This window comes from Paramisgurnus dabryanus, chromosome 7 (genome assembly GCF_030506205.2).
Source record: "Paramisgurnus dabryanus chromosome 7, PD_genome_1.1, whole genome shotgun sequence".
In the NCBI taxonomy this organism is placed as follows: Eukaryota; Metazoa; Chordata; class Actinopteri; order Cypriniformes; family Cobitidae; genus Paramisgurnus; species Paramisgurnus dabryanus.
This window is the reverse complement of record NC_133343.1, coordinates 8,946,477-8,973,569: the sequence shown is the minus strand read 5'-3', so window position 1 is coordinate 8,973,569 and position 27,093 is coordinate 8,946,477. Positions and strand designations below refer to the sequence as shown.

The 27,093-nt window shown below is 37.6% G+C and overlaps 1 protein-coding gene across 6 annotated transcripts in view; it reads left to right on the top strand.

The window, feature by feature from the left end:
* dock9b (dedicator of cytokinesis 9b) overlaps positions 1-27,093 on the top strand; it is a 94,944-nt gene that overhangs the window by 66,141 nt on the left and 1,710 nt on the right. For 3 of the 6 annotated variants that reach the window (XM_065240174.2, XM_065240172.2, XM_065240175.1), the window contains exons 21-50: positions 239-357; positions 1,228-1,314; positions 1,477-1,569; positions 4,110-4,225; positions 4,324-4,393; positions 4,481-4,606; positions 4,701-4,772; positions 4,846-4,992; positions 5,117-5,200; positions 5,345-5,456; positions 7,368-7,546; positions 7,629-7,736; positions 7,820-7,916; positions 7,989-8,119; positions 8,830-8,944; positions 10,297-10,363; positions 10,459-10,506; positions 14,771-14,907; positions 15,213-15,319; positions 15,411-15,548; positions 16,269-16,451; positions 16,542-16,655; positions 17,174-17,389; positions 17,722-17,779; positions 18,615-18,721; positions 20,507-20,629; positions 20,763-20,876; positions 24,617-24,763; positions 25,039-25,249; positions 26,262-26,452. In XM_065240174.2, the coding sequence (XP_065096246.1) occupies positions 239-357; positions 1,228-1,314; positions 1,477-1,569; positions 4,110-4,225; positions 4,324-4,393; positions 4,481-4,606; positions 4,701-4,772; positions 4,846-4,992; positions 5,117-5,200; positions 5,345-5,456; positions 7,368-7,546; positions 7,629-7,736; positions 7,820-7,916; positions 7,989-8,119; positions 8,830-8,944; positions 10,297-10,363; positions 10,459-10,506; positions 14,771-14,907; positions 15,213-15,319; positions 15,411-15,548; positions 16,269-16,451; positions 16,542-16,655; positions 17,174-17,389; positions 17,722-17,779; positions 18,615-18,721; positions 20,507-20,629; positions 20,763-20,876; positions 24,617-24,763; positions 25,039-25,249; positions 26,262-26,452 (3,617 nt within the window). Of the gene's footprint in view, positions 1-238; positions 358-1,227; positions 1,315-1,476; positions 1,570-4,109; positions 4,226-4,323; positions 4,394-4,480; positions 4,607-4,700; positions 4,773-4,845; positions 4,993-5,116; positions 5,201-5,344; positions 5,457-7,367; positions 7,547-7,628; positions 7,737-7,819; positions 7,917-7,988; positions 8,129-8,829; positions 8,945-10,296; positions 10,364-10,458; positions 10,507-14,770; positions 14,908-15,212; positions 15,320-15,410; positions 15,549-16,268; positions 16,452-16,541; positions 16,656-17,173; positions 17,390-17,721; positions 17,780-18,614; positions 18,722-20,506; positions 20,630-20,762; positions 20,877-24,616; positions 24,764-25,038; positions 25,250-26,261; positions 26,453-27,093 lie in introns of all 6 variants that reach the window. The other 3 variants (XM_065240176.2, XM_065240173.2, XM_065240171.2) reach the window with 2 other exon arrangements.

The window sequence follows — 27,093 nt, the reverse complement described above, 5'->3', positions numbered from 1 at the left end:
AATGGGGCTGCTGATGGGTAATATGATGAGGCCTAGGCTATGGACATGCTTTTAAGGGGTTCATTTGAAGCCATTTGGTGCTTGCTGATTTATGTTATGCATTATCAGATAGAGAAACATATTATAGATTCCAATCAACAAATCACATGAATTTTTAAAATCTACTGTACAGTACATGTTCTAGATGTTTTCTCTTTCATACCTGTTCTGCTGTCTCTCTCACTTTGCCCTTTCTTAGTTGGCTCTGCCTGGCTTCCTCTTCTTAAAGATGGTCGTGTTGTTATGAGTGAGCAAAACATCTCAGTGGCCTCCAATTTACCAAATGGTTACCTCAGCTGCCAGGAGGGCGTAAGCAAGGTAAGACCACCATGCACAGTCATAACAAAAACATGCTCTTCTTGGTAAAAATCTTGCTCATTTCCTGACCATATGTTATTTTGTATTAATGTTTAACTTAAATGATTTCTGATCTCTATCCGTTAAGGAGTTTTATCTGTGTGTGTGTGATCTAATGTGCTCTATGGATATGCCTACATCAAATTTTTATTGATCTTTTGCCATTCATAAGTGGATTTTATACGTACATGCTATAAGTGTATCCATTTGCATCTGCATTTCTAAGTAGCTCTTTCATAGAGACTTAATGGAGTTTCTTGTAAATGAGAGAATTAAGAAAATTGTGAGATCTTATAATTAAAGGTGCACTGTGTAGATTTTTAGCGCCATCTAGTGGTGAAACTTTGAATTGCAACCAATGGCTCAGTCTACACCCTCTACACCCTCCCTTTCGAAACACATAGTGAAGCTACAGTAGCCGCCACAGGACAAACATGTCATCGTCTAAAACAACTTAGTGACAAAACACTAACACTAGCTCTATAGAATAGTTTATAGAAACATGGAGGCATGAAATAGTGACTTCCATGTAGGGGGACATGTTGGTGAATGTAGATAAAAACGGTTCATTCTAAGGTAATAAAAACAAGAAAGTTCATTTTGTAAGGTCTTTGTACACCACTGATAATATATTTATGTATATTATATTGCATTTCTGTCAAGATATCCTTATAAAAGTTACACAATGCACCTTTAAACAGTTTTTTTTAAAGAAAAATATACAATAGTAAAAAACTTAAGCAAAGGTCATCATGTGAACTTTACAGTGATTGTTGTCTCTTAGTAGCAATTGCTAATTTGTGGTTTTAAACATGATGATTTTATTTACAGCACTCCAGTCCTGAGATAAAGTGGGTAGATGGAGGGCGTCCTCTCTTCAGAATGTCCACACATTTGGTCTCTACCATATACACTCAGGTACAACTAAATATGATCTTTACACAGTATATCCTAAATGTTGATCTTATTAATATCTATTAAAAAGTAATATAGTAAAAGTAATATTCAGCCATATCAATATGTTTGTTGAAGTGATTGATTCTTTTATCTGATCTCAATGAATCATTTTAACCTCGTCAGGACCAGCACCTGCACAACTTCTTTTATCACTGCAAGAATATTCAGTTTGCTGCCCCGCATCCGGCTGATGGAGAGCTTGTCAAATATCTCAAGGTGAGAAGATGAAAAGATGATTGTCCAGAAAATCTGCCTCTTTGTGTTTATTCACATTTTTGTCGGTCACGTCCATCTATTGCTAATCAACAGCACACTTTTTTGAATGCTGGTATGTTTGTTTCCATAAAGAATTCTGAACTAGCTTAACCTGCAAATCTCTGGTTAACCAAACTTCATTCATCTCACACTGTCAGAAAAAAAGTTAAAGGGCTCTATTTTAACGATCTAAGCGCATTGTCTAAAGCGCACAGCGCAACGTCTAAATGGGCGTGTCCGAATCCACTTTTGCTAATTTAACGACGGGAAAAATGGTTTGTGCGCCGAGCGCATGGTCGAAAAGGGTTGGTTCTTCTTTTTTAATGAGTAATGGGAGTATTTTGGGCGTAATGTGCAATAAACCAATGAGAGTCTCACCTCTCATCCCCTTTAAAAGCAAGTTGCGCTGGCGCTATGTCTAATATCTATTTAGATGACAGACTTTGTAAACCGAAAAACTAAGCGGAGGAAGAAGATCCCCAGTTTAGGATTAATGTTAAATAATTGTGTTGTTTTTCACGTGCATTGAAATTGTTATTTTTTATTAAAACCTTTAAAACCCCTTTTCTTTTAGTCATGGAAGTAAAAAAGCAGGCTTTTAATTGCTTTAAATGTATGGCTATCCAATATCATCAAAAAATTATTTACAAGTATGTAAGAAAAGGTTTGTACTCTAAAAATACTTTATTTGTAACAAACGGGAGATAAAGAATTTACAAACGTGTGGAGAGCCATTTCAGCACTTGGACAGCGTCAGTTATTTTTAAGCATTACTTAAAAATGTTTCTCAACTCACCATATCCACAGATTCATCATATACAATAAATCCGTGAGGTAGCATTTAAAAAAACATTTAAAAACAGATGCTTTTTTTTAAAGCAAAGCACTTATTTACTTACCAGGCTGCAGGTGAAGAGCTCTTTGCGCCGTCTAACATCTCATAATTAGTCCTCATTTCTGTCCAAGAGACTCAATAATAATCTTTTACATTCAATCCTTTATTCTTTCATATTTAAAAGCGTTTTTTGTGCTGCTGCCATTCATGTATGTGATAAGCAAACCCACGTTGTCGTCCCGTATGTCCCATTTATAGGCGTATATTACTAATGCGCTCTTTAAATAACAAAAAACACAATTGTAGTCTATTTTAGTTGCCTCAAAATAACAACGCGCCAACAATGCGCCTGACACACACCTTGTTTTCAGACCAGAATGCCCATGTGGGCAAAAGGGGGCGCAAATGCATTTGCTATTTAAACAACGTGGCGCTTAACGTGAAAATGCTAATTGCACAGGGTGGAAACTAGCAAAAGACACTTGCGTCGCGCATTGCACTGCATTGCGCCGGGTGTAAGATAGAGCCCTAAAACGTACCTTTTCTGTTACTGGGGTGGTACCCTCAAAGGTTCATTTTTGTACCCTATAATATTATACCCTAAGGACCTATTGTGTACCTTTAAGGACCAATTTTGTACCAGTAAAATGTTATGGAAAACTGTTAACTGTACCTGTACACAATATGTCCTTAAAGGGACACTCCACTTTTTTGAGAATATGCTCTTTTCCAGCTAACCTAGAGTGAAACATTTTATTCTTACCATTTTGTAATCCATTCAGCTGATCTCCGGGTCTGGCGGTACCACTTTTAGCATAGCTTAGCAAAATCCATTGAATCTGATTAGACCATTAGCATCGCCTTCAAAAATGACCACAGTTTCGATATTTTTCCTATTTAAAACTGGACTCTTCTATTCAATTCAATTTTATTTATATAGCGCTTTTCACAAAAGTCAATTGTTTCAAAGCAGCTTTACATAAATAGAAGCAGTGAAAAGCACAGAAAAACAACAGATAGCTGTAGTTTCATTGTGTACTAAGATCGACAAGAAATATAAAGTTGCAATTTTCTAGGGCCATATAGACTGTGCTGCCGTACCATGGCTGCAGCAGGTGCAATGATATTACGCAGCGCCAGAAAATAGTCCCCTTGGCTACTTTCAATAGCAGGGGACAATTTTCGGGCACTGTGTAATATCATTGCGCTTGCTGCAGCCAGGTATTTGGTTATTTTTGAGCGTGATGCTAATGGTCTAATCAGATTCAATGGATTATGCTAAGCTATGCTAAAAGTGGTACCACCAGACCCAGAGATCAGCTGAATGGATTTTTAAAAATCAAATGTTTAACTCTAGGGGAGCTGGAAAATGAGCATATTTTTTAAAAAAGTGGAGTGTCCCTTTAAAGTATAGTAATGTACCCAAAAAGGTACAACATTGTATTATGTTTTGTATAACTGTAAAAGTACAAAACCTTAGGCTACCAGCCCAGCGACAGAAAATGTACCTTTATTTGACTATGCACTATGATGTTGATCTGCATTCTTTGCTGTTGAACAATATGACTAAACCAGCACAAACCGGCTGGAAACTCATGCTGGTCTAAAAACTATTATGAATTATTATGATATGCTTAATGACATGACATTACCCATAATTCCCCAGAGTCTTCACGCCATGGAAGGCCACGTGATGATCAACTTCCTGCCGACTATTTTAAACCAACTGATTCATGTTCTGACCAGCGCCAGCAATGAAGATGTGGCCATAAACACCACCAAGTGAGAAACAAAATGTCGCCAGTATTAAAAGAGAAAAAAGCTGATTTGTCTCCTCACTCATACTCTGTCACGTTTACCATGTTTCTTCTCTCCTGCAGGGTCATGGTCCACATAGTTGCCCAGTGCCATGAGGAGGGTCTGGAGCATTATCTGAGATCGTATGTCAAGGTCAGTAAAGTTCTGCTTATTATAAATCATTCTGAATATTTTCATTGTTCAATAACGATTGCTTTTTTTGATGTTTCGTTTCTCCAGTACGTGTTTAAAACAGAGTCCTTCTCAAACGGTAACGGTAAGACAGTGCATGAAGAGTTGGCCAAAGCTATGACTTCCATCTTAAAGCCTTCGACTGATTTTTTAACCAGCAACAAGCTTCTCAAGGTATTGAAAAGGATCTTTATCACAAGATGCTCATGGATGGTCAATTCATAGTGCCAAATGAGAAATTCGTATGTTGTGCTTTGTCTTTTTGCAGTATTCATGGTATTTTTTTGAAGCATTGGTAAAGTCGATGGCTCAGTACCTGATGGAGAGCGGCAAGGTGAAGGTGAGGAACTTAGGATTGGCTTACTTCTCTATTTGACACTGTGGACAGATCTGAGCGGTTGTTATCCGTTTAGCTATCCAGGAATCAGCGATTCACGGCATCGTTCCATCATGCGGTGGAGACCCTGGTGAATATGCTGATGCCCCACATCACACAGAAGTATAAGGACAACCTGGATGCCGCCCGCAATGCCAACCACAGCCTGGCTGTATTTATAAAGGTACAGACTGCGCCGATCCTCCGACTAAAAATATTGAGTGATATTTGATGTCTCTTTGATGTGCTGTTACATCTGTGAAAGCTTCATTTATAAACTCAGTGTCGTCTTATTGTCTGATCATCAGCGCTGTTTTACCTTTATGGATCGGGGATTCGTCTTTAAACTGATAAACAATTACATCACCTGTTTCATGCCTGGGGATCCCAAGGTACATATAAGCATACTGTCATTGTATAATAGTTGTACATAACATTTAGGACCTAAATCAGATGTTTTCATTGGAGGTGGATCTATATATAAATTATTTAAGTGCTATTATCAGTTAAGAAAAAGTTATATTTCTGTCCTGTAGACGCTGTACGAATTTAAGTTTGAATTTCTGCGGGTGGTGTGTAACCACGAACACTACGTCCCCCTGAACCTGCCCATGCCTTTCGGAAAGGGTCGTATTCAGAGGTTCCAAGGTAAACAGCTTCTTTAAGAGCCTGACGTTGAAACAGTAGACAAACTGCTCCGCTGTCTTTCTTCAAAGGTTAAGTTGTTCTTCAGGAGAATTGGTTTTATTAGATTTAACCTTTTTTGGTTCTGTCTTTGATGCTTTCTGTACCGATCGCTCATGTTTGTCATCTGCTTGGCTTTCTGTTCTCTCTCTTCTACTGTTTTTTTGTGTATGATAGCTTTTCTGTCTCATAATAAGGAGGTTCACGCCAGATGTGTAGGTAGGTGAGCAGTCCTGCTTTCCCCCTGACTCCACGATGTTCTTGTGCATCATGTGTTAATAAATGACACATGTAGCATCTATGTCGTGTCGTAGCTAAATTGTTCCATCTTCCTGGACCCTTCCATAATGTAAACAAATTCACTGATCAGTTTAGATGAATCAGTGCTCATGAATCTGTAGGTGTGGTCTGTTCTCCAATTTTCAACTTGCACGAAGACGCGTTTGAGGCATTTGAGTGCTGCCCAATTTGTGTCATTCGTTGAATTTGCATTTGGTGTGTAAACCCCATAAGTCTTTCAATCAAAATATTTCAGACATGTTCAATTAGGTGGAAGTTATATATATATATATATATATATATATATATATATATATATACACTCACCTAAAGGATTATTATAGGAACACCTCTTCAATTTCTCATTAATGCAATTATCTTATCAACCAATCACATGGCAGTTGCTTCAATGCATTTAGGGATCTGGTCCTGGTCAAGTCAATCTCCTGAACTCCAAACTGAATGTCAGAATGGTAAAGAAAGGTGATTTAAGCAATTTTGAGTGTGGCATGGTTGTTGGTGCCAGACAGGCCGGTCTGAGTATTTCACAGGTACTGGGATTTTCACGCACAACCATTTCTAGAGTTTACAAAGAATAGTGTGAAAAGGGAAGAACATCCAGTATGTGGCAGTCCTGTGGGCGAAAATGCCAAGTTGATGCTAGAGGTCAGAGGAGAAGGGGCCGACTGATTCAAGTTAATAGAATAGCAACTTTGACTGGAATAACCACTCGTTACAACCGAGGTATGCAGCAAAGCATTTGTGAAGCCACAACACGCACAACCTTGAGGCCGATGGGCTACAACAGCAGAAGATCCCACCGGGTACCACTCATCTCCACTACAAATAAGAAAAAGAGGCTACAATTTGGATGAGCTCACCAAAGTTGGACAGTTGAATACTGGAAAAATGTTGGCTGGTCTAATATGTCTCGATTTCTGTTGAAACATTCATATGGTAGAGTCAGAATGTGCGGTAAACAGAATGAGAACATGGATCCATAATGCCTTGTTACCACTGTGCAGGCTGGTGGTGGTGGTGTAATGTTGTGGGGGATGTTTTCTTGTCACACTTTAGGCCCCTTAGTGCCAATTGGGCATGGTTTAAATGCCACGGCCTACCTGAGCATTGTTTCTGACCATGTCCATCCCTTTATGACCACCATGTACCCATCCTCTGATGGCTACTTCCAGCAGGATAATGCACCATGTCACAAAGCTTAATTCATTTCAAATTGGTTTCTTGAACATGACAATGAGTTCACTGTACTAAAATGGCCCCCACAGTCACCAGATCTCAACCCAATTGAGCATCTTTGGGATGTGGTGGAACGGGAGCTTTGTGCCCTGAATGTGCATCCCACAAATCTCCATCAACTGCAAGATGCTATCCTATCAATATGGGCCAACATTTCTAAAGAATGCTTTCAGCACCTTGTTGAATCAATGCCACGTAGAATTAAGGCAGTTCTGATGATGTGAAGTATTAGTATGGTGTTCCTAATAATCCTTTAGGTCAGTGTACATTTCCATTTAAAACTTATTTATATCTTTTGCAGATCTTTTGCATCTTTATTGGCTTCCTGTTGTCTTTCAGATTTGCAGTTGGACTACTCGTTGACCGACGATTTCTGCAGGAATCACTTTCTGGTCGGCTTACTATTAAGGGAAGTGTGCGGAGCCCTTCAGGAGTTTGGAGAAGTCCGTCAGATCTCCATTCAAGTGCTGAAGAGTCTGATGATAAAACACGCATTTGATGACCGATACGCCTCCAAGGTCTGCGATTTGGTGAGACGCATAAAGCAAAATTCAAGTCAGTGATGTCACAACTAACGTGTGTATTTGTTTGTATGCGTAGAGTCAGCAAGCCAGGTTGGCGACACTCTATCTACCTTTGTTTGGGCTGCTACAGGAGAACGTTCACAGAGTCAATGTGAGAGACACATCTCAATTAAGCGCCAACCAGGTGAATGATCTATTACCCAATTATATCTATTATGCAATTGTTCAGGTTCTCTATATTCAAGTGCTCTGTAATTTTTTTTATAGAATGGACGAGATGACCCCACTGCAACTCCCCAAAAGCCTGTGGGTAACCTTGACAACAGCCTTCATAAAGATGTGTTTGGGGTCATCTCAGGAACCGGTGAGTGAATTATTATCATTAGATGTTTCTGTGAATGAGTTCTTATATGAATCAAGATCTTTTGGTGTCTAGCTTCTCCTCATACCTCCACGCCCAACATCGGCTCTGTGCGGCACGCTGATTCCAGAGGGTCCTTGATCAGCACTGATTCGGGAAACAGCCTCCATGAGAAGACCAGCGAGAAAAACAGCTCCCTGGATAAGGTAGAGAAGGTACTGAACTAATACCAATGTTGCCCAATATAAACTCATGCATTCAATGCTAATGATTTTTTTCACATTTTAATTGATTTAGCTCATGGTTACATAAATGGTAAACCGTGGTGACACATATAGCATTTTAAATGTAGTAATATGTCTGAGTGATACTTCCTATGTTAGTTTATCCTAATTAATTGTAATTGTGATCACCCTCTCTTGCCCTGCACCCTCTGAACTCTTAGCCAAAAGAGAGGTTCACACGTAGACACACCCTCACTGCGTTGCCCCTCCCCCTTGAAACAGAGGACTCCGCCCCGACCAGTCATGCGGCCAAACGTGTCACAATGGATTTCTCACTGCTGTCGAGCCCCGCCCTCTACGACAGCATCACTAACACAATAACTGACACCATACAAGTAGATCAACCCTAGAGTGTCCCCATCTGGGGAGTGAACCTATGTGTGTGTGTGTGCGCTTTCATCTTTAAACATCATGAGTGGCTTGCATGCATATCTACATTTTTACTAATATGCATGTGTTAAGTTGTTGACTTTAACTGTAGTTGTTAAATGTTATGCAAAAAAAAATTGTGTTTCTATGCAAGGCCTCTGATGGTCCTCAATCTGCTGTGATGTGATGCTAATGCCATACAGTACTAATGTGTTTTTATGTATTGTTTTTAATTGTAATATTTGTATGCATGTGTTTGACAGACTCAGTCAGCTTCTGCACTTGGCAGCTCAATGCTACGCTGTGATAAACTGGACAGAGAAGAAATCAAAAACCTGCTAATGTGTTTCCTCCATGTTTTGAAGAGCATGTCTGAGGGTAAGGAAACATATGGCACGGATTTTCTTTAGCTATGAGCTTGAAAAATATGAAGTATTGAATAAATATGAATATTTAGAATGTCCGTCATTACAATGTGACATTGCACGGTGATTTTCCACTACATCTCAAATGATGTGTTGTATTAGCATTCTGTGACCATTGCCTTATTCGCAGAAATGATGGTGTTGTGCAATTTTCAAATTTCATAGCTGGCATTTCATGTAACCTTAATAGTACACTAATGATGTTTACACTTTTAACTTTACTTATTTTAATAGGGATGCAGTTGTTTGTTGTGGTAAAAGTGACATGCATAACTGTGGTACACTCAATGGTTTTTGACACAACATTGAAATAAATAATGTTCACACAAAAATATTTTAATGATTATCATAGCTTCAAACATTTAATAATTTACAAGCTGTGTCCCAAATGACATACTATACACAAGTGGTCTTCAACATGGTGCCCACAGGCACCAGGTTGCCCGCACAGCGTCTGTGAGTTGCCCGTCAAATTACATTAAATTTTAAAAGGGACATTTCACAAGACTTTTTTAAGATGCCAAATAAATCTTTGGTGTCCCCATAGTACATATGTGAAGTTCTATCTAAAATACCATATAGATAATTTATTATAGCATGTTAAAATTGCCAATTGTAGGTGTCATTTAAAATGCAAATGAGCGGATCTCTGCACTAAATGGCAGTGCCGTGGTTGGATAGGGCAGTATTATCTCCGTCTGACATCACAATGGGAGCCAAATTTCAATGACCTATTTTTTCACATGCTTGCAGAGAATGGTTTATCAAAACTAAGTTACTGGGTTGATCTTGTTCAAATTTTCTAGTTTGATAGAAGCACTGGGGACCCAATTATAGCACTTAAACATGGAAAAAGTCAGATTTTCATGATATGTCCCCTTTAATATTTATTGATTACATATTATTTTATATTAGCTTGGCTTCTTTTATGTATGTTAACATTTTAAACAATGATAAAACATCAACGAGTAGAATAAAATAGTGCAGGGTTTCCCAAACTGGGGTTCACAATCCCCTGGTGGTTTGCGAGGGAATTGCAGGGGGTTTGTGAGATGATACAAAAATGTATCAATTAAAATGTTTATAAATAATTTTAAAGAAAAATCAAATCTAAATGAAACACTGACAATATATATTTTTAAAAGATTGAAATATCTAAGACATGAGTAATACAAAATATATACTGTACATGACAAAAATTAAATTAGTCATTGTGAATGTTAATTATTTTTTTGTTTTTTTTAAATCAACCACACACTAGCTTGCCTTATACTGTAAATTTTTGCACTTTTGATTTTTTTTCAGATGCTTTATTTACATACTGGAACAAAGCCACAACCTCTGAACTGATGGACTTTTTCACTTTAGTAGAGTAAGTCATCCAGTGCAACACTAATCACATCACCGTATCAAAATACTGAGATCCTGTAACTCAATACTGAGCACTCATCCCTCTCTCACATACAGAGTGTGTCTGCATCAGTTCAGGTATATGGGCAAAAGATTCATTGCCAGGTAAAAAACAATTTCTTCTTTATTTTTTTATTTTTTTTCATTTTGGGATATTGAATAGTAAATAGTAGATATTATTTGCAGGAAACAGGAATATTTATTTAACAGGAATATCTGTTTATAAAATATTTAAAAAACAAGTATGCTACAATGCAAGTGCAACACAACCACTCTTCTTCTTTCTCTCTCTTTCTCTCACTCTCTCTTACACAACCTTAAATGACACAACCCCTTTATGTGTGTACCGTATATGTTTATTTGGCTGAAATGCGGGCGAGGGTTCAGTTAGTCAGTGATACTGTAGCAACCTGGCACCCCTGAACAGGGTAAGACCTGTGTGCTTTTGAGTGGCTTTTACTAACAGCATGCTCACTTATTTCTACTAACAAACTGATATATTGTTTTGTGTGCTGGTAAATCATTTCCACACATTTCCATCATTTTGTGGGTTTTCAACAGTGTCTCTTTGATCTAAGAGCAATTATGTCTGTTTAGTTATGAATGAACTGCATGTTTTGTGTCCATTAAAGATGAGATTTACAGACTTAAAGTGCTAACAGATTACACCCATAGGCTTATATCATCACATCTACTCGTCCACTAGTCTATCTAGTCCACTCGACTAGTCTTAGTCAGCTAAAATGAAAAGATGTACCTTTTTGGGTAATACTTTACTTGAAGGGGTGTTCATAAGACTGACATGACACCTTCATAATCATGACATGACACGTGTCATGAACATGAAGGAAATTTTAGGCAAGTTTATGGCAAGTGTCATCTGTTCAATTATGTCTTTTTTAATGCAAAGATGACATTGTTTGAGATGCCTTTGTATTAACCATGTCGTTTTAACTTGTCATGACAACTTGACATTACCAAGACAACAAAACTGACCACTTTTTACCAGAGATACAAATCTTGTCATTAAAATGTCATTAAGTGTTAATACTCTGTCAAATAGTTTTATAACAGTGTCATGAATATTCTTCAGTTCATAATGTTTTTTTAAGTTTCCTCCAGGTATTACCTGATCTCACGAATTTCCGTGGCATAGTCACAGAATGTTTTGCTAATTTTTCCGTGGCATTCTCACGGATAACGTTACTCAACTGTTTTGTCATATTTTCTTACCATTGTCGCTTCAGTTTAGGGTTAGATTTACATAAAATGACATCCCTACCCAAACCCAACTCTAACCCCAACACCAGGCAACAATTGTTTAAAATGTAGAAAATATAAAAGAATACATCAGAAAAAATAGTATACTTAAACTGACATACTAACGCAAACACCAAATCTAACCCTAAACCGAAGCGACAATGGTTTGAAAATAGGAAAAAGCAGTTGAGTAACCAATCCGTGAGAATGCCACGGAAAAGAAAGTCCGTGTCAGGGCCACGGAAATATGCGGAGATCCGTGAGAATGCCACGGAAAAATGAGCAAAAAATTCCGTGACTATCCCACGGAACTTTGTGAGATCATGTTGCAATAAAATCAATTCTCCAATAATAATAATTAAAATTGATAAACTTATTTTATTGCATTTGGAGACTGATTCACCTAAAATCGAAAACAGTACAATAATGGGTTAAGCCATGCAGGGCCGTGTCTATATCCCGGCAAAAACAATTAATTACATTAAATTAATTAATTTAATAAATTATTTTTTTTCTTCTATGTCAGAAAATTCAAAAAACTCTTTGTGTGACGACGAACAAGTTTTGTTAGTTGTCAGTTTATTTATGTATTGTGCACATAAATAAAGTTAAGTATAATCTTTTGACGTGTCTGTTGCATTTTGTTAAGGTATTCAAAATTATTTAAACTAGTATTACCACTTATTGACATTTAAAGGACAAGTTTAATTTGTATCACTATAGCTGAGGTCAAGAAAAATATTGATGATGCTGTTATAAAACTATTAGACAGAGTATTAACACTCAATGACATTTAAATAACAGTTTAATGTAATGTTAACCCATAAAGATGGGTAGTTTCTTAAGTTTATTAAAGGGATAGTTCGGCCAAAAACGATATTAAACCCATGATTTACTCACCCCCAAGCTGTCCGAGTTGCATATGTCCATCGTTTTTCAGACAAACACATTTTCGGATATTTTAGAAAATATTTTAGATCTTTCTGTTCATTAAATGTAATGTCACGGGGTCCAGCAATAGTCCACGACCTTCAAGTCCAAAAAAGTGCGTCCATCCTTCACAAATTAAATCCAAACGGCTCCAGGATGATAAACAAAGGTCTTCTGTGGGTAATCCGTGCGGTGTTGTTGTAGAAATATCCATATTTAAAATGTTATTAACGTTATAAACTACCTTCCGGTAGCGCCGCCATCTTAGACTCAGGAGAGAGTATTAGCGTAGTGTACGCACTTTTCTTAGTGACGTATGACAAATTCGGAGGGCGGGGGCACAGAGCAGCAGCAGAGAAACTCTGTACGCTGCGTAAGCTCTCATCCTGAATGCGGATCACTCCAAGATGGCGGCGCTACCGGAAGGTAGTTTATAACGTTAATAACATTTTAAATATGGATATTTCTACAACAACACCGCACGGATTACCCACAGAAGACCTTTGTTTATCATCCTGGAGCCATTTGGATTTAATTTGTGAAGGATGGACGCACTTTTTTGGACTTGAAGGTCGTGGACTATTGCTGGACCCCGTGACATTACATTTAATGAACAGAAAGATCTAAAATATTTTCTAAAATATCCGAAAATGTGTTTGTCTGAAAAACGATGGACATATGCAACTCGGACAGCTTGGGGGTGAGTAAATCATGGGTTTAATATCGTTTTTGGCCGAACTATCCCTTTAAATTATTATGCTATGACAAGTTATGTTATATTGATTTATGTCAAGTTGTCATAACAAAAACATCTCAAACAATGTCATATTTGCATTAAAAAAGTTGTCATAAACGTGCATAAAAAACCCTCCTTCATGTTCATGACACGTGTCATGTCATGATTATGAAGGTGTCATGTCAGCCTTATGCACACCCTTTAAAGTAAAGTTTTACCCTTTATTGATACCAGCTTAACTCCCATATTATTCAAATAGATTAATCTTAGCACAAAAACAGTGTTTATCTACAGACTATTCAAATTCCAAATAAAGTGTTTGTTAAGGCAGGTGTAAGGATAAAGACCACAAATAAAATATTTGTACTGTACTTGAAAATTGTCACCCAAATCACTGCAAAAGAACTTACATTCATATACACACATAGACAATATTTCTAGTATCTTGATGTTAAATTGTTGACATCCGTGAGATGGTATAGATTTAATCTCCATATATTGTTCATTAATAATAAAAAAGTTAATGAGAAAAATATCTAAACATAATAAACAAATGTTAAATCTGGCTTAATATTGAATCTCAAAGGCATATCAGCAACATCTACATGGATTCAGCTTTTTCCATGTGTGACATCATAACCCACCCATCTTCTGTAACATGTCTCTAAACTTCAACCACCATTGTCTCCTGTTGTCTGATCAATACACCCCCAGTCATATAACCAACAAACACAAAAGCATCTAACGCACTGTATAAACCTCACTTGCATTACCTACTATAGTGTGTACCAGACATATGTTAAATGTGTAGCCTATGCATGGATCATTTGTTAACAGTTTTCATAAACCGTTTGAAAGCAGGAATAGAGGTGCAACTTTGTGGCATATTATATATATATATATTACTATATATAATATTATATGATTCATCTATAGTGTTACACATCAGAGCTTGATGGGTACAGGGTGCACTAAGTAATATTCTCACTGTAAAATAAATAATCTTTAACAAATACGTTTAAGATGATGCACATGACATATCGTAACAGTGGCCTAGAAATAAGTTTTTTGCATTAAACGAATCACTTTCCTTACAGGACCTGCCATGTTAAGGTTATGGCAGTAAAACAGACAAAACATACTTAGTGCTCCTTTAAACAACAACTACTTTACATAAGTTGTCTCTTTAACTACTGTGTACCTACATAAAAAGCATTTAATACATTGTACTTATTGTGTACATGTGTGTTGTTCAGAGTAGGTTTCGGGGTTGACTTTTGGTCAGGGCTAGGGTCAAGACTGGAATTACATACAGTACAATGTAGCAACACATTCTTATGTAAATGCATAGTAGTTGAAGACACCTAAAGTGTGAGCAGTATTTGTAATTTATATGATTGACAGCTAACTAGACATCTCATAAAAGCTTTTTTTTTCTCTCAGAAGCCAGGAGGGGGTGGGGTTTTTGGCTCCGGACAGGAAGTCTTTGACTCTTCCTGTCTCTCGTAACAGAGGGAGCGTCGTGCACACGCGCTTACACCAGCTGGGCAACCTGGAGAACGCACACACTTTTAACCACAGTAAGACATATTAGCACACACACATGCATTGACCATCTCAAATGTTGTGGGCCGCACACTTGACCTACTTTTGTTACGTTGCATTTATGGATTTTTTCAACGCTTTCATGCAAAACAACTTTTTTACAATGCATACATTGTTATTAGTATGTGTGTGTTCATTGGTAATCGAACCCACAACCTTTTGCAATGGTATGCAATGCTCTACCAGCAACGCTTATGGTCCTAATGGTCAATGCAACTTATCAGTTCTGGTCTGTTTAGTTATTAAATTATGCAATTATTCTGCCTCTTTTCATCTTCAGCATATAGCTATGGTGATGCTGACGCGTGTCTCCTGGAAGCTAACGTCTCAACGGAGGTCTGCCTGACTGTGCTGGACACACTCAGCGTCTTCATCATGGGCTTTAAGGTACGGACAGCAAGTAGAAATGTATGTTTGTTAGTTTAAGTGATGAAAGTTTAGTCCTGACGTATTTTTAATGGAAATCTTGTCTCCGCAGACGCAGCTGTGTGCCGATTTGGGCCATAACCCGCTGATGAAGAAGGTTTTCCAAGTCCATCTCTGTTTTCTTCAGATCCCCCAGTCGGAGACGGCACTGAAGCAGGTCTTCACCACTCTGCGCACTTTTATTTACAAGGTACACACAACAGATGTGATGGATACATAATGTAATATGAATACATAAGGCGTTGTGACCTGCTCCATTCGCTTAAAGGTGCATTGTGTAACTTTTTATTTTTTCTTGACAGAAATGCAATATAATAATAATAATATAATATATTATCAGTGGTGTATAAATACCCGCATACACTGCAGGTCCCCTTACATGATGTCGGCGTCATGTTTATACAGTAGCCCTAAACAAACAAGCTGTCCTATAAAGTGTGATATAGCATCATTATGCGTTTCGAAAGGGAGGGTGAGCTGTCGACTGAGCCGTTGGTTGCAATTCACAATCTCACCACTAGATGCCGCTAAAAATGTAGACAGTGGACCTGTAAACCTGCTCAAAAATATTATATGCACTAAAGAAGCTTTCAACCTCCTATTTTAAACATTTGGCAACCCTCTCATCCGAAGCAACTTACAGTGTATTATGCATTTTTATCAGTATGTTTTCCTTGGGAATCAAGCTCACAACCTTTTGTAATGCTGCTGCAATGCTCTACCAACTGAGCTCCCTATTCATACATCTTCATACATCACCTTTTTTTTAAATATTATGCTTTTTGTCCTTGCTAAAACAGCATATATTTATAAGTTGGTCCAGGCTGGTTTACAGTATGTTGCTTAAAGGTAGTCTAGTGCTGTTCTTATGTTGTCAAGCTTCAATATTCTCTCCATGTTTTTTTTTCAGTTTCCCTGTACGTTTTTTGACGGACGGGCAGATATGTGTGCCTGTCTGTGTTATGAGATTCTGAAGTGCTGTAATTCTAAACTGAGCTCCATACGCAGCGATGCCGCACACCTGCTTTATTTCCTCATGAAGAGCAACTTTGAGTATAGCGGCAGGAAGTCATTCGTCCGGACGCACCTGCAGGTAAAAGGGGTAACAGATCACATAAACATAGCCTGTATTGTCCTTAATTTTAGGTGCCTGACATTTTATTTGTAATGTTTTTTTTTCCAGGTGGTGATTGCAGTCAGTCAGCTGATCGCTGATGTCATCGGAATCGGTGGCACACGGTTCCAGCAGTCGTTGTCTATCATAAATAACTGTGCAAATAGTGACAAAAACGTAAAGGTAAAAACTCAGAGATGCCCCCGGGTTAACAGACTTCAGTTAATGATGAATATAAATCTTACTTTTATTTTCATTTAAAACATAATAATGCAAATAAGAAATCTCTGTGTTAGCCACACCACCGTGTTAATACAAAAATCTTGATATTTTTAGTGTTAAAGTGATAGTTCACCCAAAAATGAAAACTCATTTACTCTCTCTCATATGTTGTTACAAACCTGCATACATTTCTTTGTTCCGATGAAACCAAAGGAAGATATTTTGAGGAATGTTTGTAACATCAAACCGATCAGAGGCCCCATTGACTTCTATAGTATGTGAAAAGAATACAATGGAAGTCAATGGGGCCTCTGTTCGGTTTGGTTACAAACATACATATTTTCCTTTGTGTTCATCAGAAAAAAAGAAATTTTGTAACAACATTTTCATTTTTGGGTGAACTATCCCTTTAATGGCAAAAAATAGAAATCTGCATCAGTCCCTACTTCCCACACACTAAAGACTTCATTTACCCCCAGCACACTGCTTTCCCCTCGGATGTGAAGGACCTGACCAAGCGGATCCGAACAGTGCTGATGGCTACTGAGCAAATGAAGGAACACGAGAAAGATCCGGAGATGTTGGTGGACCTGCAGTACAGCTTGGCCAAATCCTACACTAGCACCCCTGAACTACGCAAAACCTGGCTGGACAGCATGGCCAAGATTCACGTGAAGAACGGAGATCTGTCTGAGGCAAGCTGGCGAAATAGATCTCTGACAAAACTTAAAGGGATAGGTCACCGAAAAACTGCCTAAAAACTTTGACTGCCAAAGTTGCACAAAGTTTTTCTCAAAGCATTTAAGTACAAACTAGATTTTTACCACAGTAGAGATTTTAAAGCTAAAAGGTTATGTATACTAGATAGCTCCTGGACTTTACTGCTTGTAAATATTCACTATTTTTCATAATTTTCAAATGTATTAATAAGTAATTTCGTGGTTTTGTTAAAAACAAAGCTGATTGGAGGATAATGATGACATGTCTTGGCTCAGTTACATCATAATGGGATTTTGTTTTTTATTAGGCTGCAATGTGTTACGTGCATGTGGCAGCACTGGTGGCCGAGTACCTGAAGAGAAAAGGTGAGGAATTACAGGGGCGCTATAGAGTTTGTTTGTTTGCATGTATTTTATATATACTCAGATGATACATAGAGCAATTACAAAATCATTGTTTACTCATGTTTATATTATAGTAAACATACTGTATTTAACTTTAATACTTATAAAAAGAATGAAGCCTTAGAAGAACCTTGATTAGCAAAAATGTAAGCTTTAAGTTATTTGGGCAACTGTTCAAATGTTGTTAATTTTTTTCTGCAAATCCATTTAGAAATGTAGTGTTTAGTGCATAAATAACCTTAACTATCACATAAAAGTTGTCTATCAAATAAGAGTTAATTGTTAAGGTAATGCATATATTTGTAGGTAAAAGGTGATTTAACATTTTTCACCATGCATGAACGCACGCACACAGTGCACGCACAAATGCATACACATACTACATTAGGATGTTTTGTACAAGGTTCAACTGTATTTTGATTGTATTTTACAATGTGGAGAGAAGTGATAACAACACTTTACTGGGGTCAGGAGAAGTAGGTACATGCACATATGCACACAAATCCATACACACTCCCTTATTTTGCAACATGAGTACCATTTACAAATAGTTTTTTATTAGGACCTTGTCTGGTTTTTCTTGCAAAGTAATCTTTAATTTTTTTTTATTAACACTAACATGGAACCTTAATCTAAAGTGTTAGCAGTTAAACAATCTCAACAGGTTTGTGCTTTAGTATATGATAAGTTCACATACCCCCTGGTTTGTTTTCCCTTTAAGTATTTAGCCACAAATCCAAATTTTGTATTGGAGAGCTTTGGGGCCTATTTTAAACATATTCGCTCTCCTATACAGGAATGTTCCGTCAGGGCTGCTCGGCATTTCGTGTGATCACACCCAACATCGATGAGGAGGCAGCCATGATGGAGGATGTGGGCATGCAGGACGTTCACTTTAATGAGGTTCAACCCAACTTTCTCCTAAACACCATGTACATAATCCTTAAAGGCGGAGTGCACAATGTTTGAAAGCCAATGTTGATATTTGAAATCAACTAAACAAACACGCCCCTACCCCATATAGAATCTGGACCTTTTTTTGATAGACCCACCCCACACATACACAACCCCGGCAAGGATGTCGGTTAGTAGACACGCTCATTACTGCTGATTGGCTACAACTGTGTTATGGTAGTCTGCCCGACTTCCTTTTCCAAAGCATTTTTCAAACATTGTGCACTCCGCCTTTAAGCACAGCCACACCCATTATCACACAGACCACACCCACTTTACATTGAGCCATGCCTTCAAACTCCACCTCCAACATGCGCTGGAATAAATTCAAACTGTTTAACAATGTCTGTAATAATAACACGTGGCAGAAAGTCAGATTTCTTATCTAATCAATAGTTACTGGTTTTCTCCAGTGGGTGTGTTAGTAAAGAACGTCCAGATAATAAATGGATAAGCTTTAACTCGTCACTGTGAATAATGAGTTTTTTAGATTTTATAAATATCAACTTAGAAACGACCCACAGATATCTTTTGTGCATGCTATGTCATTTTTGCTTGCAGCTCTGATAACAAGCTAAAACAGGTTTTTGCATTGATTTGTTTATTTTATTTTTTTTAATCTGCAGGATTGTGCATTGTAATTAGGGTTGCATAATATATTGACATTATCCAAATATCACAAACGTGAATTTTGCAATATGCATATTGCAATAGTTTGCAATAACTGGGTGATTTTAATACTTCAGAAGGTTAAATATACTCAAAGTTTTAGCAAAGAGCCTGGCTCTTCACTTTTCATAAAGAAATGTAAAACATGTAGGTGTGTATACAAATTTTAGCTTTAACCGTCTGGCCTTTAATGCGGTTTTGGGGCCCTGGAGAAGTTTTGATTTGCACTGACATTTGTGCTTTTTTAGTTGCTTAAAAACATAATAATGGCAAATGTTTTATAACAATGTGTTCAGCAAAAACTCTTCTACAATAATATGTGAGCAACATGTATGTACATGTTTGTATTTTTAAGAGAGCAAAAAAATTTAAGTCGCTAATATAAGGCCATACTAAACATGTTTTCACAAGATTTTTGAGAACTAAATCTTTTTTTTCATCAAAATGATAAATCATTCTGCCTACTCATTCACGTGAAACAATATATTGATTTATATTTCATTAATGTTTACATTTGATCTTAGAAATTTAAACCATTATCCCATCACATATTGTATATTGCATTATGAAGCTAGTTATAGCATATCATATTTTTTTTCTTCAATATTGTGCAGCTCTAGTTTTAAATTATTGAATGGATTTAAACATGATAACGTGTTAAATGTAACTGACTTCATTCTTACTGCTTGGAGAAAACAACAAAGTATTATGTACTGAAATAGTAAATACAGTATATGGAAAACTATGTGAATTGTCTACGGCGATATTTCTGCATGCATAATCTGTGTGGATGAGTTATGCATCAAAGCTTAATACTTTGGTTTGTTCAAATCCCCAACCTTAACTTAGAGCAATAGTAAGAAGGATGTTAGCCTTAGCAACCACCACTAATAACATAAAACAACTTTAATTAGTAGCTTTAACTGTGACACATTTTTGTGGGGAGGTTAGTTTGTTTACATCATGAACACATGTGGAAAGGGCTTATGTTATGAACAAGTGAGTGTAGTGTGTGAGTCCATGTAATTGTAGTCTGTATGTGTGTGTGTGTGTGTCTGTATGCAGGAGGTGTTAATGGAGTTGCTGGAAGCCTGTGCTGACGGTTTATGGAAAGCTGAACGTTATGAACTCATTTCAGACATCTACAAACTCATCATCCCAATTTATGAACAACGCAGGGATTTTGAGGTAAACACACACACAGTCCGTGTGTCATTGGCCGTGCAACTTTAACCTTTAGCAGAATACTGTGCACTCATTTTCAACGATATGTACACACTGAACTGTACACAGTATGAATATAGTTTGTGCTTTTGTGTAGAAACTTGCCCACCTTTATGAGACGTTACACCGTGCTTACACTAAAGTGATGGAAGTGATGCATTCTGGGAAGAGGCTTCTTGGAACCTACTTCAGAGTGGCATTTTTTGGCCAGGTAAAACATTGCATAATAGCCACTAAAATATTCCTGCAGGTTATTCTAAAGGGTCATATGAGGAATCAAATAATCCTTTTATCTTCTGAGATAAAAGGGTTCAATGTGCCATGAAAACATATGGTAGTTATTAGAACTCAAAACTTCCTCTATGGTCCAAAAGGGCCATCTATTGAAAATCTTTGCAGTTCTGACATCCATAGCGTAAAATATTAACATGATACAGCCAACAATAATATTTTTTAAAGGTGCATTGTGTAACTTTTAGAAGGATTTCTTTACAGAAATGCAATTTAATATACATAACTACATTATCAGTGTTGTATAAACACTTACAAAATAAACTGCATTATTTTTATTACCCTATTAACCACGGGTCTGTTGAATGCTGCATTCTGATTGGCTGAGAAATGTTCGTGGGAATGCATTAATTTCTGATAACCGCACACCTAACTTGTCAAATGTCTTAAAAATAGGCACCAGAGCAATGTCTGTGGTGACTGTGGTATAAGATGAATAATTGACTCCGGTCCTTTGAATTATTTGAAAATAATGCACACCTGCGGTGTACCTTGGGTGTGAATTATTTTCTTATAATTCAATGGCCCGTCGTCAATTATTCCTTACGAATAAGACGTTTTTATCTACATCCACTCCATACATGGAATTCGCCATTTCGTGCTACCATGTTTCTACAGTAGCCCTTAATGGACAAACTGTTCCTTAAAGTGTCACTACGTTTTCACAGACTATGATGTGTTTGTCCTGTGGCGGCTACCATAGCTTGTCTATGGGTTTCGAAAAAACTTTGGACTGAGCCGTTGGTTGCAATTCGCAATCTCACCACTAGATGCCGCTAAAAACTACACAGTGGACCTTTAAAACTTATTTTCCATTGAAAACCTTGGCCCACCCACTCGGGATAATGTACTAAGGATGCATAAACATAGATATTATTATTTCTAAACACCAAAATGAGATTTAAAGGTCCAGAATGTTTGCCAAATCTTTGTTCCTGACAGTTTGAAGCACCTGCCGCTCAGCTTGCCGCCCTTATCCCTCGATATTTTCCTGAGAAACACCATCAAAACATTTTTGGGTATCCCAACACACATTAACACTAATGCTGAACCAACAATTTGTGTCCAATCGCAAGCGGGGGAGTGTCTTGTTTGGTGCTGTTAGGGGCAAAAAAATGGCACGTAGATAATAAAATGATGACAGAAATTAAACTTGGACCATAAAGAAATTAAGATAGAATTTATGATGCAACCCCCATAAAAATGTAATTTATTAAAATGCATCCCTGCAAAATGAATATAAGAAATCCAGTATGCATGATTAATCTGACCTGCATGAATCCTGTTTAAAGCATGTCCAAAGGCATTGTGGGTCTAAGTTAATCTTTCTTTTCTGTTTTCTTTTCTTTTTCCTAAGGCTGCGGTAAGTTTTGTTGTGAACAATGTGTGTGTGTGTGTGTGTCGTGTGTGCTGTCTTACTCATTTACACTCAGACAAGGCTTTGCTTTGTGACGGTAATGGTCTCAAAATCTCTGCTTATTTGCCTGCATGCCTAATGTGTTTAGGTCAGAAGTTGAGGACACGTTTCTCTGTGTGCCGCTAACATCCTACCGTCCATCAATCTTTAAACAGATAACATATCTCCTCATCTGTACATCCTGTCATTACTTCATCCTCATTGAGCTAGGCAGCTATCTGGCAGGCTTTGTTTACTATAGAAGCCATTTTTAAATGGATTCGGACAATAAAAACGAGCTAGGCAAAATTTTCCGAGCTCTTTTGCCGTACAATGTGACCATAAACCAAAAGGAAGCAATGTGATTTTATGGCTTACGACGTTTCAACTTGAGAAGCTCAGTGAATACTAAATGTTGACATCTACAAAGCCATCTCCAACAAACAGATAAGGGATTATTAAAGGACCGAAGGATGAGCATTTTCTAAAAGAGACAAGATCTTGGTGGTCTGTGTCTTTTATATGAAGTTTGCATTCATATTCTTTTAATTTTCACCTGTGTGATGTTGATGTTAGTTTATTTAGTAGATTGAAACCTGCTTTAAATTCATAACACAAGCAGTAAATGCATTATGGTGCGTTCACACCATAGACGGTAAAAAAAGATGGACGACACCCGTTCGCTCTCTTCATTGGTGAAAAGTGAAGCCGCCAGTGTCCCGATACGGCGCTGACATCTTGGATCTTGAGTCTGTGCAGTAGGGATTTCGGGACCAGTCCTGCGCAGTAGTGAGCAGGAAGTAAAGCTGTGAAATCAAGGCCCCGCCCTCGTAGAATGCGCATATCACAGCTGTCAATCATGACGTGACACCACCGTTTTCATAGCATTAACATTAACTAATTTTAAAAACAAACACTTGAATTTACATCAGCGTGTTAAACCTACAGTAAATGACAGAAACCAGCTTCGGAAAAAAGATAAATGAAGTGTAATTAAATTGTTTAGTTGGTCTCAAGTCCCATTGAATAACATGGGGAGGTGGGGTTTATGACCTAAACTAGGACCAGTCACTGGGGGGCGATTGAGACGTTTTGGCTTCACTTTTCAGGGCTTGTGCGGCACGCTTGGTTCACACCAGACGCAGAAGAGGCGGCAAGCACGAGTGATTAACATGTTAAGTCAATTCAAAGACGCGAAAAGCGCGAATGGTGCTTTCCGCATTAATTGATCATTGAGTAAAAAAATCTGCACTTTGGTGGATTTTCGCGCCGCGTTTACCAATCAGGACCTTGCTCTAGCAGTGACGTGATTACAGGAAGCAAGCGGATGGCAGAAAAACAAAACAACAATGGAGGACAATCATTATCGCTATATGAGACATCTGCGTATTTTTACGGGAATTAAAAGGATCTTATTTGGAAAAAAGTGTGCGAGGAGGTCGAACACTCTGGTAGGTTTACTCAGTTTGAGCTATATAAGCCCCTCCGTTGATGCGAATTTACGTTTGAATGTCTCGAATGACTAAAAAATTTCACACGCGAATGAAGCCAGTACACTAAAAATGTTCAAGCGTCCAGCTACGCACAAACAGCGTGTTTTTGCCGCCTCTCCTGCGTCCGGTGTGAACGCGCAGTAAGGGATGTGCAATTCTGCATACTACATATTTTAAATCGACTAGTCCAGTAGTTAGTTTAATAATCTCATGCAATTACGTTTTACAAGAATCAGATCAGGCATAGTTATTTGGCGCTGTTTACTTTTTCCAAGACATTTCCTTAAAAAATGAAATGTTATTAGGGACAATCGTCACCGGTTGTGGGCGGACTTTTCCTATGATGAAGTCGCTCTGGGGGAGAATCTGAAATGGATCATTTGAAGAAACTGCATTAAAATGGTCAAAAAATGGTTCCTAGCTTTATATTAGTATTTTAAAGGTACAGTGACAGCTTGGGACCATTTTTGTGACTATTTATTTGATAGTGTAGGCTGGTTGTTGAACATTGGTGTTCTAGTACCTTATAAAAGTGCATTTTATAGCAGGTCCCCTTTAAAAACATTCAGACATTCAGATAAATAAAATGCAAAGGTCCCACAATGCATTTTTAAAAATTGAACCATGTTAATGCAGTGATTTTTTTAGTATCACTGCTAAAAAGATAAAATAATTAAGTAACACCCATCAAGTCCATCCCTAGTATGCATGTACCGCACACACAAATGTACTATTACACAGATTGTGACAAAGACACTTTGTGTGTTGTAGGGTTTCTTTGAAGATGAGGATGGAAAGGAATACATCTATAAAGAACCAAAATTTACTCCTCTCTCAGAGATCTCCCAGCGCCTCCTCAAACTTTATTCGGACAAGTTTGGCCAAGAAAATGTCAAAATGATCCAGGACTCTGGCAGGGTGAGCAAAACACTTCTGTTTTATCAGAAAGCACAATCAACTACTGTGTACTGTAATCTATTGACATGTATACACATACATACACAAAGACATTCACGTCATAGTTGAGATAAAACGGTATTTATGTGAGACCTCACGATACGCATATTTCAGAAACACCTTCGACCTACTGTCCCCAGACAAGAATACTGTTTATTCATAAATTTATCTGCATTTTATTGCTCTCCGTCCATCCATGTAAACTGTATACCACTATCTTCTCTCACCTGTCTTAGGTGAACCCTAAAGACCTGGAGGCAAAGTTTGCCTACATCCAGGTGACGCACGTGACCCCTTACCTGGAGGAGAAGGAGCTGGAGGAAAGAAAGACAGACTTTGAGAGGAGCCACAACATCCGGCGTTTTGTGTTCGAGACGCCGTTTACGGAGTCAGGGAAGAAACATGGTGGTGTCGAGGAACAGTGTAAACGCAGGACTGTCCTCACTAGTGAGTGGGAATCTGATATGCTGTCCTACAGTACAAATACCATTTTCCATACAGTTTGGTTTCGCAGTAATGCACATATTACACAGTTTAGAGGATGTATACAACCAGGGTAATGCACAGCCAATCTATACACAGGGTAATATAATTTATGAACAAATGTCCTTGGCCTCTAATTATTTTTCATAAATACATTATAGTTCTTATCTTCCATTAGTAATCCCGTGATTGTAAACCATGAAATGCAGTTATGTGCAGTAGCAATTTTAATAAATGAGTTGTTCTTGATTTTAATTTGAGCATTATTTTAGATCATATATGTCATTTAAAGAGCACCTATTGTCCGATTCACGTTTTTAAATTTCCTTTAGTGTGTAATTGTGTATTAGTACATGTTAACGATATGCAAAAGGTACAAACCCCAATATAAACGATGATCGGAGTTATCGTGTCCAATGTAAATCTGTTTTTTTGGATTACAACAAACACACGGATTGTAGGCAACAGATTACTTCCTGGGATTGGTGATGTAGACAAGACCGACATTTTCATAATTCCTCCCGCTTCAGACTCACAGCCTGTAAGTTAACTCCTGTTAGCAACCGAATCTTTCAAACATGGTAAGGAGTGTCACATTTCCTGCTGAAGTCAGAAGTATTCAGGCCAATCACAACGTACAGGTCAGCTGGCCAATCAGGGACACAGAGCTTTTCGAAATATGGAGCTACAAAAATGTATGGTATGTGGAAAAGAATGTATTTTTTAACCATAAACCATGCAAACACATTGTATTATAACAAATACACAAAATAACGTTGGTTTTTAGCAGTGAAATAGGTGCTCTTTAAAATTTAAACTCTGGCCATTGAGAGCTTTTTCTTCTGAATGCAAATACCTGCAAGTTAAACTTTCAAGCCTAATTAGACTTCAGCTAGGAACTTAAATGTGTTTGTTCTTCTAGTCACAGTTTCTCAGCACGCATCTGTGACATATAGACTCTCTATCTGCATTTCAGCCACTCACTGTTTCCCATACGTCAAGAAGCGGATAGCGGTGATGTATCAGCACCACACAGACCTGAGCCCCATCGAGGTGGCCATAGACGAGATGAGCGGGAAAGTGGCAGAACTCCGCTCTCTCTGCGCTGCCAGTGAGGTCGACATGATCCGACTTCAGCTCAAATTACAAGGGAGCGTCAGTGTACAGGTGTGTGTGTTGTGTGTGTGTGATGCATAAAGTTCAAAAACACTGAATGCATTTTTTAAAAATGTATGTGTTTTTTAAATAATTTTTTAAAAGTATTTTGTGGAAAATTTTTTTTTGAAAAATTGTCATACAAATTGTCAATAAAAAAAAGAGAAAAAGTTGTCACACCACAGCTCCAGCACCACAGATCCAGCTTATTACAACAATTTTTTATTGTTTACATTTTTTTAATTGTAAATAGTTTTAACATTATTTTAACATTTTTTTATTTACATTTTTTTACATTTAATGATATTAAAAATTGAATGGAAAATGTTTAGCTTGGTTTCAAAACCTACCTGGCTTCTGTCAGTATGTGAATTAGCTGTGAACTAGACTACAACACAAAAATTTTGTCAAGAGAAAAACTATGTAATAGGAAACGAGTCTCTCCTCCTCTAAAAATTATGTCACATCTTATTACAACCTATTGCTACATTTCAAAGTTAAATGCCAGCTAGCTGCCCAAAAAAGTGTTGTGTTGCCATGAAATGATGGTTGACCATCGCTACCACGTCTTGTTCTATGAGTGAACTTTTTAGACGGTCCCTAACCCACCACTTTCCAGTATACAATTTGCAAACTGTTCTTTTACAATTATG